Source organism: Grammomys surdaster, unplaced genomic scaffold (genome assembly GCF_004785775.1).
Source record: "Grammomys surdaster isolate TR1022 unplaced genomic scaffold, NIH_TR_1.0 126391, whole genome shotgun sequence".
Taxonomy (NCBI): domain Eukaryota; kingdom Metazoa; phylum Chordata; class Mammalia; order Rodentia; family Muridae; genus Grammomys; species Grammomys surdaster.
Genome location: NW_021621185.1, coordinates 5,078,952 through 5,098,341, shown reverse-complemented (window position 1 = coordinate 5,098,341; position 19,390 = coordinate 5,078,952). Strand labels below are relative to the sequence as shown.

General features: G+C 40.9%; 1 protein-coding gene across 1 annotated transcript in view; it reads left to right on the top strand.

The window, feature by feature from the left end:
* Positions 1-19,390, top strand: part of Adgrv1 (adhesion G protein-coupled receptor V1) — a 543,344-nt gene that overhangs the window by 225,737 nt on the left and 298,217 nt on the right. Inside the window, exons 72-76 of the mRNA XM_028760109.1 lie at positions 798-972; positions 3,808-3,943; positions 6,065-7,164; positions 12,700-12,817; positions 13,920-14,091. Of these exons, the coding sequence (XP_028615942.1) occupies positions 798-972; positions 3,808-3,943; positions 6,065-7,164; positions 12,700-12,817; positions 13,920-14,091 (1,701 nt within the window). The remainder of the gene's footprint in view (positions 1-797; positions 973-3,807; positions 3,944-6,064; positions 7,165-12,699; positions 12,818-13,919; positions 14,092-19,390) is intronic.

Sequence of the window (19,390 nt, the reverse complement as noted above, 5' to 3'; positions counted from 1 at the left end):
TCCAATTTAATGGAAAAACTGAAAGACTTAATCAAGGTCTGCTTTGATGAGGAAGGAAGGAAGGAAACAGGTTAAGTCTGTGAGAGTAAATTTTAGTCTAGGCAGATCTGGTTCTTCAAGACCCCCAGTGAACAAGCAGGCATGAAGCACCATGTCCTGAGATCCTTGCCTGAAGGATAAATTCATTAATGAAAGACACATAGCCACTACAGATTTTTAAAGCAACATAATTTAAACTCTTTGGCTTTTATTTAATTATTATTGCATTTATTTTGTATGTTTTATAATTTAAATGATTATGGAAATGCTATCCAAGAACTGGACACGGTGCTTCATGCCTGCTAACCCAGCACTCTGGAGGCTGAGGCAGGAAAATAGGAAATTCAAGGCCATCCTTGGCCGTCTGGTAACTTACTAGCCAGCACACAGTACACAGAACCTTGCTTGAAGGATAAATTCATTAATATTAATGAATAAATGAAAGACACATAGCCACTACAGATTTTTAAAGCAGCGTAATTTAAACTCTTTTGCTTTTATTTAATTATTATTACATTTATTTTTGTATATTTTATAATTCAGATGATTACTTTTTAAAAGAAAGCTTAAAATTATAATCTGAAGAATAGAAAAGAATGAAATTTCAAGTATTAGATGTTAAATATTTCTCCTCTGAATAAATGTCATCATCTGGGGGAATAAATTGTAAAATCTAAAGAAAAGTTAGTGTCACTCATTTTTCAGAGGGCAGGAGAGCTTCACTGGTGCACATGTCCTCTAAGCATGTCTCTCCTCAGGTTGGATTCGAATCCACTGCTTCCCAACTCATGGACTTCACCGCCGGCACAAGCCAAGTCATGGTCTCCAGGAGAGGCACATATGGCAGGCTTTCTGTGGTCTGGACCACGGGATATGCTCCTGGCTCAGAAATCCCTGAGTCTGTTGTCATAGGCAACATGACGCCAACCCTGGGTGAGTTGTAGCTCCTCTAGTCCAGCCTGCAGACTATGGAGATGTGCAATTAAAAGCATCCAAGGTTGCCCCTCCTCTCAACTTGAGCTGTGTGAGTCCTAATTCAGTGTTCCCAGATGGAAAGCGGTGCTCCTCTGCATAACCATGGTGATACAGGCTCCTTGGTGAGGAGGAGAGGAAGTTTTCAAACAGATTGAAATCTTTATATGCCATGTAAAAATGATGATGACCAAGCCAACAGCTTTGCCAATCCTTAAGAATTCGTTCAAAGTAGTTTTCAGTATCTCATACTGAAATATGAGCCGGCACAGCAATGAAGCAGTACAGAGTTGCGCTTTGTTCCGGTTACATGGTCTGCATTTCTGACAGATGGGCAGCAGTCACTTCACATACTTGATCTTTAAATTTATGTCAGTGGCCCTTTGAGGACCAGTAAGGTGTGGGTGTTGGGTGGTGTGACCTTGACCATTGTGCACAGAGCTCACGCCAGTCTCCCTTAAAGACAGTTGTGACGAGCTACTCACCTGTGTCGCAGAATTTGTGGAATCCTGCATATTGACAGTGCTTCCCTGAACACGTGAGCCTCACGATTCTGATAGAAGAGCCGAGATCCATGTTCCCTCTATGAGCGTGGGATGATGCAGTTTTCCTAAGTTGCATTGGCTGAGATACTGGATGATAACCTTAGACAATGAGAGTAGAACAAAGACACCAAACATGACACCACTGTTAGGTCAGCCCCGTGGCAGGGCACTCTCAGTGTAGAGTAGATTTGTGTGCTCCCTCATTTCGTGACCCCTTGGCACCAGACTTTCCTGGAGTGGAGCATTTCACAGCCACTGCACAGGGTCTTGGATCTAATGCATTGGCTGCTGCCGATTGTTATTTTCTCCTTGGCTTCTCCCCTAAGTTTAAGATCTTTTATTATCTTTCTTAACTGCATTCTGCCCCTCCTTTACCACACTCATATTCTTCTTCTATCTTTTCTATCACTTTGGTGATATATCTGTTTATGTGTAATTAATCACAGCCTACATGTAGGAATCTTTTTTATTGTATATTTTATGTATTTACATTTTAGATGTTACCCCTTTTCCCCATTTTCCCCCGATAAACCCCCTATTCCATCCCCTCACCCTGCTTCTATAAGTGTGTGCCTCAACCCATCCACCCACTCCTGCCTCCCTGCTCTGGAATTGCCCTACTCTGGGCCATCTAGCCTCCATGGGACAAGTGCCCGACAAGGCCATCCTCCACTACATGTACAGCTGGAGCCATGGGTCTCTCCATGTGTGCTCCCAGGCTGGTGGTTTAGACCCTAGAAGTTCAGTTGGTTGGTATTGTCACTCTCCTCATGGGGCTACAAACCCCTTCAGCTCCTTCAGTCTTTTCTCTAACTCCTCCATTGGGAACCCCTTGATCAGTTCAATGGTTAGCTGTGAGCATCTGTCTCTGTATATGTCAGGCTCTGGCAGACCTCTAAGGAGACAGCTATATCAGGCTCCTGTCAGCATGTACTTCCTGGCATCTACAACAGTGTCTGCGGTTAGTGACTGCACATGGGATGGATCCCCAGGTGGAGCAGTCTGCAGACGACCCCTCCTTCAGACTCTGCTCCACACTTTGTCTCCATATTTCCTCCCATGAGATTTTTGTCAATAGCTGAGTAATATTCCATCGTGTAAATGTATCCCATTTTCTCTATCCATTCCTCTGTTGAGGGACATCTGGGTTCTTTCCAGCTTCTGGCTATTATAAATAAGGCTGCTATGAATATAGTGGAGCATGTATCCTTACTACACGTTGGAACATTGTTTGGGTATATGCCCAGGAGTGGTATAGCTGGGTCCTCAGGTAATACTATGTCCAATTTTCTGAGGAACCACCAGACTGATGTTCCAGTGTGGTTGTACCAGCTTACAATCTTAGCAACAATGGTGGAGTGCTCTTCTATATGTTTGTATATGACTAACTTAATTAAAAAAACAAAAGAATTTGCAAACAGTAGGTACATGTCTTCAGAAAATTAGATTATTCATTTGATCTTTCATATTAACTTTTGAATACAATGAATAATAAATATAATCCCTAAACTAATAGACTACACTTAACTTGTAATCTACTTTATTCATCCCATTTTTTCCAACCTAAAATAAAATACATATATTGTGATATCTTCCCTAAATTCCTGTGATACCCTGCTCTTAAAAAACTATGAATTCAAACCACAGATCAGCACCAAATTTGCAGGAAAATTTGCCTAACATCATGCTAGCTAACACTCTTCCTGTTGTTACATTTGGTAGTTGAGTAAAGGAAGGAGAAGAGAAAAGGCTAGACAAGGGGAAGGGAAGGGTCGGGGATGAGGAGGAGAGGGGAGAGGAAGGAGAGGGAGGGGAGTAAGCAGGGAGTAAAAAACTGGGCTGTGTGGTCTCTGGAGATGTCTATAAATGTATTTGCTTCATGTTCCTGTTATTAAACATTTTATCTTTTTGGAACCATAACAAATTTTAGGAAAGAGATCATTTCATCATGAGTTTTAGCAATACATTCCAGTTTAAGAAGTGCAAGTAGGCTGGAAAGATGGCTCAGCAGTTAAGAGCACTGGCTGCTTTTCCAGAGGACCAGGGTTCCATTACCAGCATCCACAAGATGGCTCACAACCTTCTGTGACTCTGGTCCCAGGGGATCCTACGCTCTGTCTGCCCTTCCAGACACTGCACACATAAGATGCATGGGCATACAGGAAGGCAAAACACCCGTGAATATAGAATAGAATTTCATCAAACTGAAGCAAGACATGATAACTGACTTCCTTTATCATTCTTTCTCCAGGGAGCCTTTCTTTTGTTCATGGAGAGCAGAGGAAGGCAGTCCTGCTGTGGATGTTTCCCAGCCCTGGCCGGCCAGAGGCGTTTGTCCTTCATCTGTCAGGCCTGAGGAGCAGTGCTGCCGGAGGAGCTCAGCTTAGGTATGAGTAGGGGAAGTTCACTGTCTAAGGTAGTTGTCCTCAACCCCTGGGCTGAGCACCCTGGGGGTTGAAGAACCCTTTCACAGGGTTCCCGAGCATCAGATCTCCTGCATAGCAGATATCCGTATTACAATTCACAATACAGTTATGAAGTAGCAATGAATCTGATTTCATGGTTGGGAGTCACCACAAGAATCTGGACGGGTATTAATGATCACAGCATTATGTAGATTAAGAACCACTGATAAGGGATCATTTGCAATGTGTCAGTGAGCCCAAACAATGGCCTCGGAATTCCTGTGGAGCAGCTCTTAGCTTGTATCCTAGAGATACAGTGGGAGAGTTCTGTCAGTAGAGGACTAGTTTCTCTGCCATTGGGAGAGCACACCTTGATCTCCTGCCTCAGAGTAGAGCCTGGGCTCACAGGTTCCCTAATGACATTCCCTCAGTTTTTAAGGGGACTGTCCTCTGAGAAAGAGCTGCAAACGTACAATTCCCCAAGTCATCAAAACTATACATAAAGCATCGCAGTTAGTCAGTGTCGTTACTTGTTGAAATCAGTTGTTCTTTCTGCTTACTTATATTTGCACTGTTATTAATCTGCAATAATTGTTTATAGAGATTTTGGAAACTTTCAGAAACATAGATTATACCTAAATGCAGTTGACTTTTCTCTGATTGGCAAGAATAACAGCAGTGGACTAGTGTGTGTTCAAAACAGTTACATACATGTTTGTGCATGGAAGGATGGTTATCTATAGAGTCAAATATGCTTTGATATATCCCCCTTGAAATAATATTTGTCCAAAGAACATATTTTAGGGTGACAAGCTTAAATGTCTTTAACCACAACATTAATAACAGGTTTATAATGCTTCCCCTAAACCATACGCTGCTGTAAGCCTGCCCTACGCTGCTACCTCTAGTACCAACTGTGTACTTAGCATTGCATGACTCATTTTATAAATGGAGCAGGTAGCTGGTGAGTGGTATTCTAGTGAGTTTTCTGTCACTGTGATAAAATAAATTTATTTTATACTACAACTTTCACATCACACCCCACCACAGAGGGAAATCAAGGCAGGAGTGTGGAGGCAGGAGCTGATGCAGACACTGGAAGAACGCTGATTCCCTGCTTGCTCTTCATGGCTTACTCAGCTTGCTTTCTTATACAACCCTGGATCACTGGGGCAGGAGTGGCACTGCTGCCAGTGAGCTGGGACCTCCCTCATCAATCATCAGTCAGGAAAATGCCTCATAGACAATCTGATGGAGGCATTTTCTCCATTGCCGTTCCTCTTTCCCAGTAACTCTGGCTTGTATCAGGTTGACCGACGACTAATGAGGACAAACAGATTATGTAATGAACTCAGTATCATACTCCACATCAGTATTTCATCTCAGGCTCTCCAGTCACCGTCTCAACCCCTAACTATATTTATGTGCTTCTCAGTGGAGACAGATAGACTTGAGGTATCTGCTAAAACATCACGCAAGTATATATAGTTTATAAGTTTATCGTACAATATATAAATATAATCATATTTATTTATAAATTTTCCATGGTCAGGAGTAGACTAGTATATCACTAGATATCACTTCGGATGTAACTATTGATGAAGATACATACGGAAGAGGTAAGGATAAAGTTTTCAACACGCGAAGTTTCTAACTCACATATAAGTTTTAGTTACATTTTTGTGAGAGAGTAGTTTCCTTGCTGAGAACTGGAAGACACAAGGATTTTGCTCAGAGTACAAGAGAATAGCTTGGCTTGGTAGCCATGAGAGAAGGCCAACACTCATGGAGTATCATGGGTGTTCTTGTCTTTCTGTCCTGGCCACAGACCCACGTGTTTCAGTCTGTCGGACTACCGCTCCTGTGTGACAGGGTATCAGATCTGAGACTCGCACTTTCTCTGAGCTGTGTTAGGCCCTGCTCCTGCAGCCAATGCTTGTATGGTTCTTGTGATTTTCCTTATGAGTGTGTAAATAAGGTTTTATGGAGTATGAGAGAACATGGTATTTCTAACATGATTCTTACATTTTAAGTACTGAAGGAAATTACTCTACAATGGTACCCATGTTAAATTCAGTCCATATGTTTTAACTTTTTTTTCAGATCAGGTTTCACTACTGCTGAAATTGAACCCATGGGAGTCTTCCAATTTTCTCCCAGTTCAAGAAATATCACAGTGTCAGAGAATGCACAGACGGTCCGAATGTGTGTGCAAAGACTGTTTGGGTTTCATGGTGACCTGATTAAAGTCTCCTACGAGACAACTGCAGGAAGCGCCAAGCCTTTGGAGGACTTCGAACCTGTTCAGAAGGGGGAAATAGTTTTTCAGAGATTCCAAGCTGAAGCTGATTTTGAAATAATCATTATTAATGATCAGCTTCCTGAGACAGAAGAAACATTTTACATTAATCTTACTTCCGTAGAAACTAGGGGACGAGGGAAGGGAGGTGTGAGTTGGAGACCTCGTCTAAATCCAGATTTCAGTGCTGCACTGGTCACCATACTAGACAATGATGACCTGACTGCAGTAGCTGTCTCTGTTCCTGTGACAGCAGGGACTGTGGCAGTTGACAGCACTCTCCTTGCCATGGAAACTGGTTCCACCACACATCCTAACAAAAGCAAGATAACCACCATTCCATATACCACCGAGGTGTTTGCCCCTGTTACGGAGACAGCGGGTGTATCTGCCATCCCTGAGAAAGTTGTCACTGCTCACAGTGCTATATCTGAGAAGCCCGACTTGGTCCCAGGAACTGCTCATGCTGCAGTCTATGGAATGCTGGGTCTCAGACCCCACATTGTGTATGTGTCAGAGGAAATGAAGAATAACACACCCAGTACTGCAGATATCCTTATCCAGAGGACGGCTGGGTCCACAGGCAATGTCAGCGTAACTGTGAAGACTTTTGGTGGAAGATGTGCTCAGAAGGAGCCCAGCGTGTGGCCCTTTCAGGATGTCTATGGAGTTGGCAACTTAACATGGGCGATGGAAGAAGAAGACTTCGAAGAACAAATGCTTGCCCTCACGTTCCTCAACGGGGAAAGAGAACGTAAAATCACAGTTCAGATCCTGGATGATGATGAGCCCGAGGGGCAGGAATTCTTCTACGTGTTTCTCACAGACCCTCAAGGTGGAGCACAGATTGTGAGGGGAAAGGACGACCCTGGGTTGTCAGCCTTTGCTATTGTCATTATCACAGGTAATGTGGTCCATTATCACTACGTACTGATGGGGACAGTGTATCAAGATGTATATTGTAGTGTAGTTAATATGATCGGTATGATTTATGACGGTGATTTAAGTAGTTCATTATAATTCATTAAAACTTGCCTTCCTTTAGGATAGACGTAGTAATGCATGCTTTAATTGTGGCATGCAGGAGGCAGATCTGGGCTTAAGACCAGCCTGATCTACAAAGTGAGTTTCAGGCCAGTCAGGCAAACATTGTGAGATCCCGTCTGAATAAAAACAATGATGACAATGACAAGAAAGAATTGTCTTCCTAAAGAAATGAGTCATAACATGAACTCACTTTGTTTTCAGTCCAGACTACAACTTAACAAGTTACAGATGTTACTTAGATAAGAGCCAGGTACAAGATTTATAAATCTGTAATTTCACAACAGAGAAAAATCCTTAAGTCCACATTATTTTTCTTTTTATTTTATTGTATATTTCATTTATTTACATTTCAAATATTATCCCCTTTTCCTGTTTCCCCCCAGAAACTCCTTATCCCATCCCTCCTCCCCCAGCTTCTATGAGGATGCTCCTCTATCCACCCACCCATTCCGGCCTACATGCCCTGGCATTCCCCTACACTGGGGCGACGAGCTTCACAGGACCAAGGGCCTCTTCTCCCAGTGATGCCCGATAAGGCCACCCTCTGCTACATACGCACCTGGAGCCATGGGTTCCTCCATGTGTACTCTTTGGTTGGTAGTTTATACCCTGGGAGCTCTGGGGGGAAATGCTGTTTTGGATATCCAAACATATGATTGCTTGTTTTGAAATCATATTCTAAGTTTTTGAGCCACTTCCAGTAATCAATCCTAAAGCAAAGATGTAATTGTCAAGGAATCTTCTGCATGTTATGAACTACATTAAAATTATTATCTTTTGTCGTTTTTGACCCAAGATAATTGATAAAATCATTGTACTAGTTGCATACACACACGCATACACACACACACACACACACACACACACAACTGTGTATATATGTGAGTTTAGGCATGTACATGCATGTATATGATGTATATGTGTATTCATATGTATACACACATACAAACTCACACACTCTATACTTTTATGTTACAATAGATCAAGATTTTCTACTGTTTTTTATTTAGCGCAGCTGATCCTGTCATTGCATTGTTGTTTCTCTGACCCCATCCTATGTGTGCATATGTTCTATTTGCATGAATTCACATAGACTTTTAATTATGTAATTTTAAGAGTGCCTCACACATATTGATTTGGTGATAACTTTCTGTTCACTTCTGAAATAATGCTATATATCATTACACAAAGTAGATTAGCTTATCAAGTAGATTAGTTAGTAACTAAAGCTGTAACAAGGTCACTTTATGATTATATTTTATTTTGATTACATATTATCTATTTTCATATATGCAAGATGTGTTTTATGAATAAATTGTCAAATAATTAAATCAAGCTAACTACCATATTCATCATCTCAAATATTAATGTTTCTGTGGTGAGAACTTCTGAGGTTTATTCTTAATAACCTCAAAATATATAACACCATGGTATATACTACTTACATGCTACCCACTAGAGCTCAGGACTCACTGGTAGGGCTTCCTCGAATTTGTGTTATTTTATCCATTCAGTTGCTACATTGTAATAACTTCCTTTATACTGTTTTCCTATTTCTATTACCCTACAAATTTTCACTAATTATAATTAATATCATTCTTATTTTAATAGTATATTGAGAGTATAATAAATTTTAATTCATTTCTGCAATTTTTTACATTGGCTTAATATAATTCATATATTTCTATTAAAATTTGTTTGGAACGAATTGTCACCCTCACATTCTATGGGTTAAATATTTTATTACAGCCATTCAGATGTAACCATGGCTGACAGCCAAAATATTTAGCAATTAGTGTGGCCTATATCAGTCCAGTGAAAATGAAACGGTCTCTCAGGTTCCTAGCTCTTCTGAATACTGCTCCATTAGTTACCATGTATGATGAGGCTTCGAGGCCTGGTTAGGTGGTTGGTGGAGAGCTTCTTGGTGGTCACCGAAGCAACTATGGTGTTATCAGGATGGTATGTGGGATGAAAGTGCTTCTACATTTATCAGGCAGTGGGGCACACCAAAGCCTGCTCAAGCGTCAGCTCTATGCTCTCAAGTGTCTGAGCAGTGTGAGACTTTCTGTCACATGAGTAGATGTATGGGACTCCTCCTGTATGCCACGATGCCATGCCTGTCTGTAATATCATGTGATGTCACACACCCGAGGCCATCACCAGCCATGTCTACATTATCTACAGGTTCTTTTTCTATTCTGCCCAGGTTCCTGTCACACACCTGGGTTGCTCTCTTTGTAATATTTCTGATTCCTCTGTTAACCAGTCCTCACAATCCTCCCGTGTTTAGATGTTAGAATTCACTTTAAAAGAAGCCAGATACTAAATCACTCACTTGGTCCTGGTTCTGAGCACGGGTACATTAGAAATCTGGTATCACCTTACCAAGAAAATGGCTCAAATTACTGTAGACGTAACAAGAGAATTTAATTTGACCCTGATCAGCGGCTATTGCTCTACAAAAGGAAACAGGAAACCAAACTACCAGGAAAGAATGGAAGCAAAGCTGGGAGGGAACAATTGCTACGAAAGAGGAAAGTGTAGCATCATATTCTAATGTATGTGTATGAGTACACTGTAGCTATCTTCAGACACACCAGAAGGGGGCATCGGGTCCTATTACAGATGGTTGTGAGCCACCATGTGGTTGCCGGGAATTGAATTCAGGACATCTGGAAGAGCAGTCAGTGCTCTTAACTCTGAGGCATCTCTCCAGCCCGTAGCATCATATTCTAATGCTGGGCTAAAACATGATTATAACAATGAACTGATGGGAACCAGAACTGTCAGTCTAGCTGATAAAGAGCACACAGGAGGACTGAGGACAAACAGGGCCCGCCACATGCATGGTGTCACGTCACATTCGCTCACACGTCAGAGCTGGGAGGCAGAGCTCCTGGTTGCTACTGTGTCTCCCCAAGCAGTTCAGTTACAGTTTTTCATCCCACCTGCCCCAGTGTTTACCTCTGGAATCTCTGCCGTTTTGGAACCTCATAAGTTATGGTTCTGGGCGGCTGATGTAAATTGTTTTTGAGGTTGATTCCTTCTATCAGGGAGGTTCTCCACTAGTGAGCCATGATTCCCTTGTCCAAACCTCTATCTCAAAAGATGTTTACATTCTGACTTCTAACAGCAGCAAAATTGCAGTTATGAATATCAACAAAAATAATTTTAAGGTTGATGTCAGCACAACATGAGGAACTGTGTTAAAGGGTGACAGCATTAGGAAGGCTGAGAACCACTACTCCAGGATGACTTTAAAAGCCTGACACTCAGAAACAGACAGTACATACAGTGGTTCAGATACTGGCCTATCCCATGTTCACTCACGTGCTGGTTGGACATGAAGTGACTGTATCAGCTTACTGTAGACCCCAGGTTGGATCCTGCTTATGCTTGTGTGTGTGTATGTGTATCTGTGTATGTGGTATGTTTATGTGTATGTGTGGTATGTGTGTGTGTATGTGATATATATGTGTGTGTTGTGTGTATGTGTGTGAAAATGTGTATGTGTTGTGTTTGTGGTGTATATGTGAGTATGTAATGTGTGCATATGCATACATATGTGTATATGTGTAGTGTATATGTATGTGTGAATATGTGTATGTTATACATGTATGAGTATGTATATGTGTGCATATGAACATGTACATGTGTGTATGTGTGTGCGGTGTGTAAGTATCTGTGTGTGAGTATGAATATGTGTTGTGCATGTATGTAGTGTGTATGTGTGTGTGGTATGTATGAGTATGTATATGTGTGCATATGCATGCGTGTATGGTGTGTATATGTGTGTATGTATATGTGTGTATATGCATATGTGTGTTATGTATGTGTGCATATGTGTATGTATATGATGTTTGTATATATTGTGGATGTGGTATGTACGTGTGTGTGGTGTGTGTATATATGTGTATATGTGTGTGTGTGTAGTTTTGATATGTCTGTATGTATAGTGTATATGTATGTATGAATATGTATATGTGTACATATGCATGTGTATATAGTGTGTATATATGTGTGTATATAGTGTGTATATAGTATGTATATGTATGTAGGTGTGTGTGGTACATATGTGTATGTGTTGTGTGTATATGTGATATGTATGTGTGTGTTGTATATATATGTGTGAGCATGTGTGAGTATGTTTATGTGTATATGCATGTGTGTGGTGTGTGATCGTGTGTGTGTGTGTGTATAATGCTTCAATGACCACCAAGGAGTCTCTAACACTCAGGATTTGCCTAGTCCTTTTCTCCTTTTTCCTAGGGCATGTACGTAAGTATGTGGCATAAACTGTCTACCCGTTTAAAGGAAGGTGAATTAATTTCGTAGTTCATTTACTTGACAAACCCTTTTTATTAAAGGCTTGCCGTAAGCTGGCTCTTCTTGTGGAACAATGAACCACAGCAAGCAAAGCGTTGCTGCTCCATTGGAGCTCGTACTGTGTGGGAATGTACAACCTTTGAACTAGCAACCATGTAAAAGGCCAGCTGCTATCCAATGTGCTGTAGAGTCTCCTCGGAGCTATCTCGTTTTATAGCTTGGAGGACTGCTTTTTGCTGAAGAAGAAATTGAAAAGTAGTGGATCTTGGAGAGAGGTGAAGTTGGAGGGAGCTAGGAAGAATGGAGGGAGAGAAAACTGTGGTCAGGATATGTTGTATGAGAAAAAGAATCTAGTTTCAAGAAAAATTAAGTTAAAAAAGAGAGAAAGAATCACGAGAACACACACAGATCGTGTGCACACACCATGGATCACGAGCACACACTAGGATGTCGAGGTGGTTTCTTCCGGTCTTTGCTTCTTTGATATCTGCTTTGGCATTATAGTCTGGGAATGTTTTTAGGAAAAAGTTATTAAAAATTAAAGTTCCCATCTCCCAGGTGTGGATTTCTTTGGGGGCTGTAGATCGCGTGTGGGCGTGGGTCTTATTGGGCTGAGTTGTGGTTCCTGCACCCAGGCAGCTGGAACCACGGCTCGGGAGCAGAAGTGTTAGAATTTGACAGAGTTCACTCCATGCGGCAGGCACCGGGCAGACTTGGGGTATGAGAAGCCGCTGGGTATGGGGAGCTCTCTTGAGGCTCTGCTGCCTGTCGTCACGCCCTCTAGGGGCTGGTAGGGGCATTGCCCAACGTGACTGGAAGACGCTGATCAATGGAGGTCTTCAGCTTCCTGTCAGGAGCCTGGAGTCTGGGAGCGTGGCGAAATGTATGCCATCCCTTGCAGGGATACCTGTTGGGTCTCTGGCCATCTCTAGTCAATGCTCCACCAAAAACAATGCTATCCTTTCACAGTTTCTCCTTTATACTCTCTGGACTATCAAAATGACTGGCACTGGAGGGTTTATAAATTCCTGAATGTATTCTAGCCCTCCATTGTCCATTCCAGGGAGTGACCTCCATAATGGCATCATAGGCTTCAGTGAGGAGTCCCAACGAGGCCTGGAACTGAGGGAAGGAGCTGATAAGAGCAGTCAGCAACTTGTAGTCACAAGGCAGCCAAACAGGTACGTGTGTGTCCAAGTGTGGGTGTGTTCACATGTGAAGGGATAACATCCTGAAATTGTATACAGAACTTAAGACCCATACCGAATGTTGAAGGCAGGGTGAACATTGATAAAGGTAGCCTGCAAGCTCGGTCGGCAGTATTAATATATTTTCTTTTATCCACAAATGTACTTACTATTATTAATTGGGGGGTGGGTACCCATGGAATGGTATGGGTGGATCAGAGGACAACTTTCTGTTGTCACTTTTCTTCTCCTATGGGTCTTAGGGATTAAATCCAGATTGTCAGGCTAGGATGACCAGTGCTTTTACTGGCCAAGCCATCTCACTAGGCTGGGGATGATGTCATTCTCAATCTATTAACACATTAGGTTTTTAGCCATAACACAGGAATTCGTAGAATGTTTTGCATACCATCCAAATCACGGTCAGATGGTTTAGGCCATCTCTTTATCAAGATATACACTTAGTGATGACTGTGCATCTGATGTGCTCCAGGTGAGACTTGGAACATCAACAATTTCCTGGCTGCCCACACTCAGTAGTGAGTCTTTGGAACTTATTACACGTCTTCACTTGCTACGTATGTGCACATACGTATGGATTAAAACATAAGGGCCTACTTTGTAAAAATGTAGGACATCTTTGGGCTTTAAATATTATAATTATATCTGTCTTTAGGAGTAGTGTGTTCCTTTAGAGAAATTATTGTTAAAAGACAAATAATACCCATTTTCTTGAGGTCTGAGATTCTGTACTGTTTACTTGCACATTTTGTTACATTGAACAGAAAGAATTTGACTTACCTTTCTTCCCTGAGTGTCAGCTCATTACTGAACAATGTGTAGCTAGAGAACGCTATGGAGACCGTGACTCTCTTAGTGTTCTTATTTGCTGCAGGAAGTGCAGCTCTTGTTCATCATTGTCAGGCATAAGGTAAGTGCTGCTCCCCTGTGGAGGAGCAGGGAAGGCTCACATATCTGCCGGTGATCACAGTGCTTCTTCCTTCACTACATTCAACAGGTTTATTTTATTTTATTTTATTTTATTTTATTTTATTTTATTTTATTTTATTTTATTTTACTTTATTTTTGTGCACAGGGCCTTTGAAGAAGTCCAAGTCTTTTGGCGAGTCACACTTAACCAAACAGCCACCATTCTCCAGGAGAAGGGGCTAAACTTAACAGATGAACTCCGGTTTGTGGCAGGGGTCACAACTTGCTCAGTGGGTCAAATCCGATGCTTTGTCTACCTTGAGCTTAATCCCAAGAACGTAAGTGCTGTGAGCTGCTAAGCAGTTGTTTAGAATTACTCATGTCTGAGAGTCATGATCAAAACTGTGTTGTGATTGTTTTGCCATGATGTCTAAATCTCTTTCTTAGACCAAAGATTTAGATTTAAAATTTATGCCATCATAAATTTTTGCTGAGTGATTTCTTTTCTTGCCAGGTCTAGGGTTTGGCCCAGCTGCTTACTGTGTGTCAGCCATATTAATTTCTTTAACGACTGCAATTATCTACAGCTGTGTTCTTACATTCATAAACAGTTTTTCTATTTATACATGAGAGATCTTGGTTTTATGTATTCTGGAGTACTATAGTTTTGATTTATAAAGGAGACACAGAGACTCCTTTTGGTAGATCCTCAGGTAAATGAGCTGCACATGGCTCAGGGACACAGACCACGGCCAGGACAGTCTGCGTCATTCAAATGGGATTTCCCACAGTGACTCACCTGAGCTGACAGGGTGCTTGATAATCACATGTGTGTGAGTCTGTGACCATCTAAGGTACAGTCAGTATTATTTAATTTTTGCTGCACATTTATTAAATCAAAATATCTAATAAATACTTGTCTACAAGATTCTGAAATGAATGTTCAAGCATAATTGGCTTTTTTGCATGAGCCACAAATGTCACTCAGCAGAGAATGCATACAGATACACTTGCCTGAAAACTATTCATGACACTAAGCCAACTTGAAAATAACATCATTGTAGGTTTCAAGTTTTTAAAATATTTTTCTCCTTATTTTTTCAGCTTTTGAGAATTGCCATAATAGTTATACTAATACCTTCTAAGGTGGTCTCTGTACATATTTTCATATTTTGTGGAATTTTTTGTTTTGAAAGCAAAAGGGGCCACCTGTCGTTGGTCACCAAGGCTCACATGCCCTTGGTAATTGCTGTTTTGCTTTTGTTGAGTTGTGAGACCTCGTTCCTGTCCCTAGATGTTTCCGATAATACACTTCATGTACACTAAAGTATTTTTATTAATTCATGCCTTCAAGGATAATTTTCTCAGTACCCTGTTTTGGACACTGTAGTGCCAGCTCACAGAGGTCCTGTTAGAACCTCTGCAGATGTGAGGCTGCTGCTGTGGCCTCCTCATTTCTGGGAGGGCAACCTGGATGAGGTGGGAGAAGAGTCTGCCCTCCTTAGCCTCAGGGGTCTCTTGTTTTAGAAAAGAGCTGCCGGCCTTATTTCTACTTCATTTGTTTGCAGTCCACAGGTGCTAATCATGTATTCCAATTTTTGATGCCATTCTTGGTTTTCCTAGAAATAAGTCTTTATATACAGTTCTTAATATTAAGCATTAACTACTTAAATGCAGAATGGACAGTGATGACCAACATTTTAACTTTTTCTGTTATTGAAAATAGATCTTCTGCCGGGCAGTGGTGGCGCACGCCTTTAATCCCAGCACTTGGGAGGCAGAGGCAGGTGGATGTCTGAGTTTGAGGCCAGCCTGGTCTCCAGAGTGAGTTCCAGGACAGCCAGGGCTACACAGAGAAATCTTGTCTCGAAACCCCTCCTCCAAAAAAAAAAAAAAACCTGAAAATAGATTTTCTTCTCATATACCATATAGTAAGTACAGTTTCTTCTCCCTCTGGCCCTCCCAGCTCCTTCGACTCCTCTCCCCTAGTGATCGGTTTTGTCTCTCATTAGAAAACAAACAGACTTCTAAGAGAAAATAATATCATATAATAAATTAAAACAATATAATAATATAAAAGAAAAAAACTAACACATCAGAATAGGACAAAACAAACAAACAGAAGAAAAGGAGCCTAAGAAAAGGCACAAGAAGCAGATGTAAACACAGACACCCACACTTGCACACTCAGGCATTCTATAGAAGCATAAAACTGGAAGATATAATATATACCCAGAGGGCCTTAGCATAACAAGTGAGGAAAAAACCCTACTGCTGGATGCACAGCCTACTCCTAAGAATAGTTTCTCCAATGAAACTCGTTGGGCAAAATTACATTTTCATTTGCAAGTGGTTACCAATCAGAGATAGCTTCTGGATTAGGAATGGGCCATGTGTCCACTTCTCCTTTCAGTTCTAAGACCCCATCCGTACAGACTCACACTGACTCTGCACAATCTCTGCAATCTCTGTGAGTTCATACGTGTGTCAATTCTGTTGATTTAGAAGGCCTCATATTTTCCTGTCCTCCATCCCTCCTAGTTCTTAAGATCTTTCACCCTCCTCTTCTTCAGGCTCCCTGATTCCTAAGCGGAGGGATTTAATGGAAACATCATATTTAGAGTGTCCTGAGATCTTTCACTCCCTGCATATTGTCTGCTTGTAGGCTATTTAGTTTCAGGTTTTTGGTCAACCGAGCAGTGTTGGATATGGGTTTCATCTCATGGACTGGTCCTTAAGTCAAATCAGATATTTACTGGTTGCTTCCACGAGCTTTTTGCCACCATTACAGTAGTAGTATCTTGCAGGAAAGACAGACTTGTAGAGCAAAGGGTTTGTAGCTGGGATGGTGTTTACCTTTCTGCTTTGGTGGTGTGCAGAGTACCTCCCTGTACCAAACACACCAGAACACAAGAGTGAAGGCTATAGGCACCACCTTGACTTCTCCATGTATAATAAGTTGTGTGAGTGTTGTCGTCAACAATAGGATCTTTGTCATAAGTTTGTGGAGAGCATCTTACAATCTTAACAACAGTCTTGGCTATTTGGGGGTTTCTATGGGACCCCTTTGGTCAACAACTCAATTAGATATAAAACATTCCTAGTACTGGAAACTTCATTTGGTCACAAGAGATCTCCATTTGAGCTCTGTCTACCTTATTACTTGGTGATTTTATTTAGATTGCCTTCATATATGCATATATGTATTGCCACATTAGGAAGGTTGAGAACCACTGGTCTAGGTAGAGGAAGGCCACAAAGATTTCAGTAGTTTCAGATAGGTAAGAAAGATACCCTATTTTCAAAATATTATATCTCCATTTTCTTTCCAGCTGTTAAACAATAAGTCATAGACAAGGACAGCATATTTTTATGTCAGTCAAAGAAAATGTAGAACAGGAAGGAGCTAAGAGTGGAGACACAGATCTTGAATCCTGGCACTCCAGAGGCTGGTGCACAAACAATACACATCTCAGGTCAGTCTGGGCTATTAGACCATATCTCAAAAGTAAAGGAGGAGGAGGAGGAGAATATGTTTGTCTTTTTAAGAAAATGAAAACATGCACTACAATCTTCTATGCATTTTCACAAACTATGTTTGATTATTTAGCAAGGATTTGGCTTCTCAAGTTTGGATTCATTCTTTTTCTTATAAACTAAGGGCTAGCTGTATATGCCAGGAAATACAGAAGCCATAATTTTTTATCTTATTTTATTTATTTTATTTTTGCAGTGAGGTTTGAGAGCCTGTGGATGTGCCAGCAGAGCAATATAATTAGTCCCAACCTTTTGGCCTAAAAACTGTCTTTAGTTATTGCCCGAGAAAAGGTTTAAATTATACAGAGCTTGTTGAGCAGTCCATGTGGTAGGCTTTAGCTTTGGTGACAGAAGACCTTGGTTCAAATCTTAGTTCATACTTTAATTAATTAGGTAATACTGGATAAAATGTTTAGCCTTGATCAGCCTCCCAGGTTTAAGGGGGTTAATAATAGGGCTATTAGGAAGATTCAATGTAGTGATAACAAATGAAGATTATTAGCACAGTTCTTGGCAAGGAATTGATTGACCCTAAGACATGATTGATAGTGCTTTTACTAAGAAGGGATGGGCCTGGAGCCTGAGGGACTTCTGTAGTAGGTGTATCAACACTAGTGGAGGTTTACAAATATTACACATGCACACACACAAGAGAGAGATGGAGAGAGACAGAGACAGAGACAGAGACAGAGACAGAGACAGAGAGAGAGAGAGAGAGAGAGAGAGAGAGAGAGAGAGAGAGAGAGAGAAGGCATCTGTGTGTAGAGTGACATGACAACTCAAAGTGGTGTCTTCCTTGGTCCAGTTTCTTGATCCTCAACTTTAAAACCTTTAATTCTATTTTTCCCATTGTCAACTGCATAATTATTTTTCTTTCATTTTCACATTATGAAGAATTTAACTGACATGCCTCAACAAACACTTAGGTTAGAATCCATGTTTCAAATTTCAGTCGACTCGCCCTTTCTCTGATGATTTATCTCATGATCTATATTAACAAATTGTATACAATAAGAATTAGCTTAGGAATAGGGTATTTGGTTTTGGTTGTCAACTTGATACAATGTAGACTCACTTTGGAAGTTTCAATAAGGAATTTTCTACAGCAAGTTAGCATGTAGGTGTGCCTGTGAGCATTTTCTTAATTGGGTTGACTGAGGCAGGAAGAACTGCCTGAAATATGAGCAGCACCATTTTATAGGTTGTTCTCTAAATGGAATAAAGAAGAGAGAAGGCTCTAAGACCCAGCATCCATGCGCTAATTCATACTCTGTGCCCCTGACTGTGGATCTAACATCATTAATTGCTTCAACTTCTTACCTCCCTGAGTTACTTACAGTTGTAGATTGTAATCTGGAATTGTGAGCCAAATAAGCTATTTAAGTTGCTTTAGTCAGATTAATTTATTACAACAGGAAAAGAAACTAAGATAGCAGGCATGCTCTTAACCCACCAAATCTATTTAAAGTGAAGCATTTAGACAGTAGTGAAAATGTCCTTTAGAAAAATATTTAGGTAAAATATGTTTGGGTTTTACATTTCTGCTTCTGAGCAGTTCTGACTCCTGAGAGAGGAATGTTCTACTAGTTAGAGCAACAGTCCACTCTGAAGTACAAATGCCCCAGTATGAGAGGGTCCCACAGCAGTTACATGTGCAATGGGTTCATGTGAGGTCTCCCATCATGTTTAGGAGTCTAGAGATGTTCAGATATGATCTTTAAATCTTATTCCTCAATAGACTTCAGGCACATTGTCTGAATAGAGCATTTCTTTGCCTGACTGGAGGATTCTTTTTGTCTCGAGTCTAATTATATGTAGGCACCCATCTGTACACTATTCAATTTTTAGATAGTTTTTTACTTAGGTTACAACACGTTCTTTTGATGGTAAGTGGTTATAAGTAATGTCCTAATCATCATCACAATGAAAAGGAATATTTTACTGGAAAATAAAGACAAGAGTGTCTATTGAAATGTAATATGCCAAAATCCTCACTTCAAAGAGACTATTGTGAATTCAAGCTCCCAGGGCCATTAGGGAATATTAGCTCTTGAATACAGTTGCCCTTACTTTCTCTACTGCTTCAGCTTCCTGCTTTTG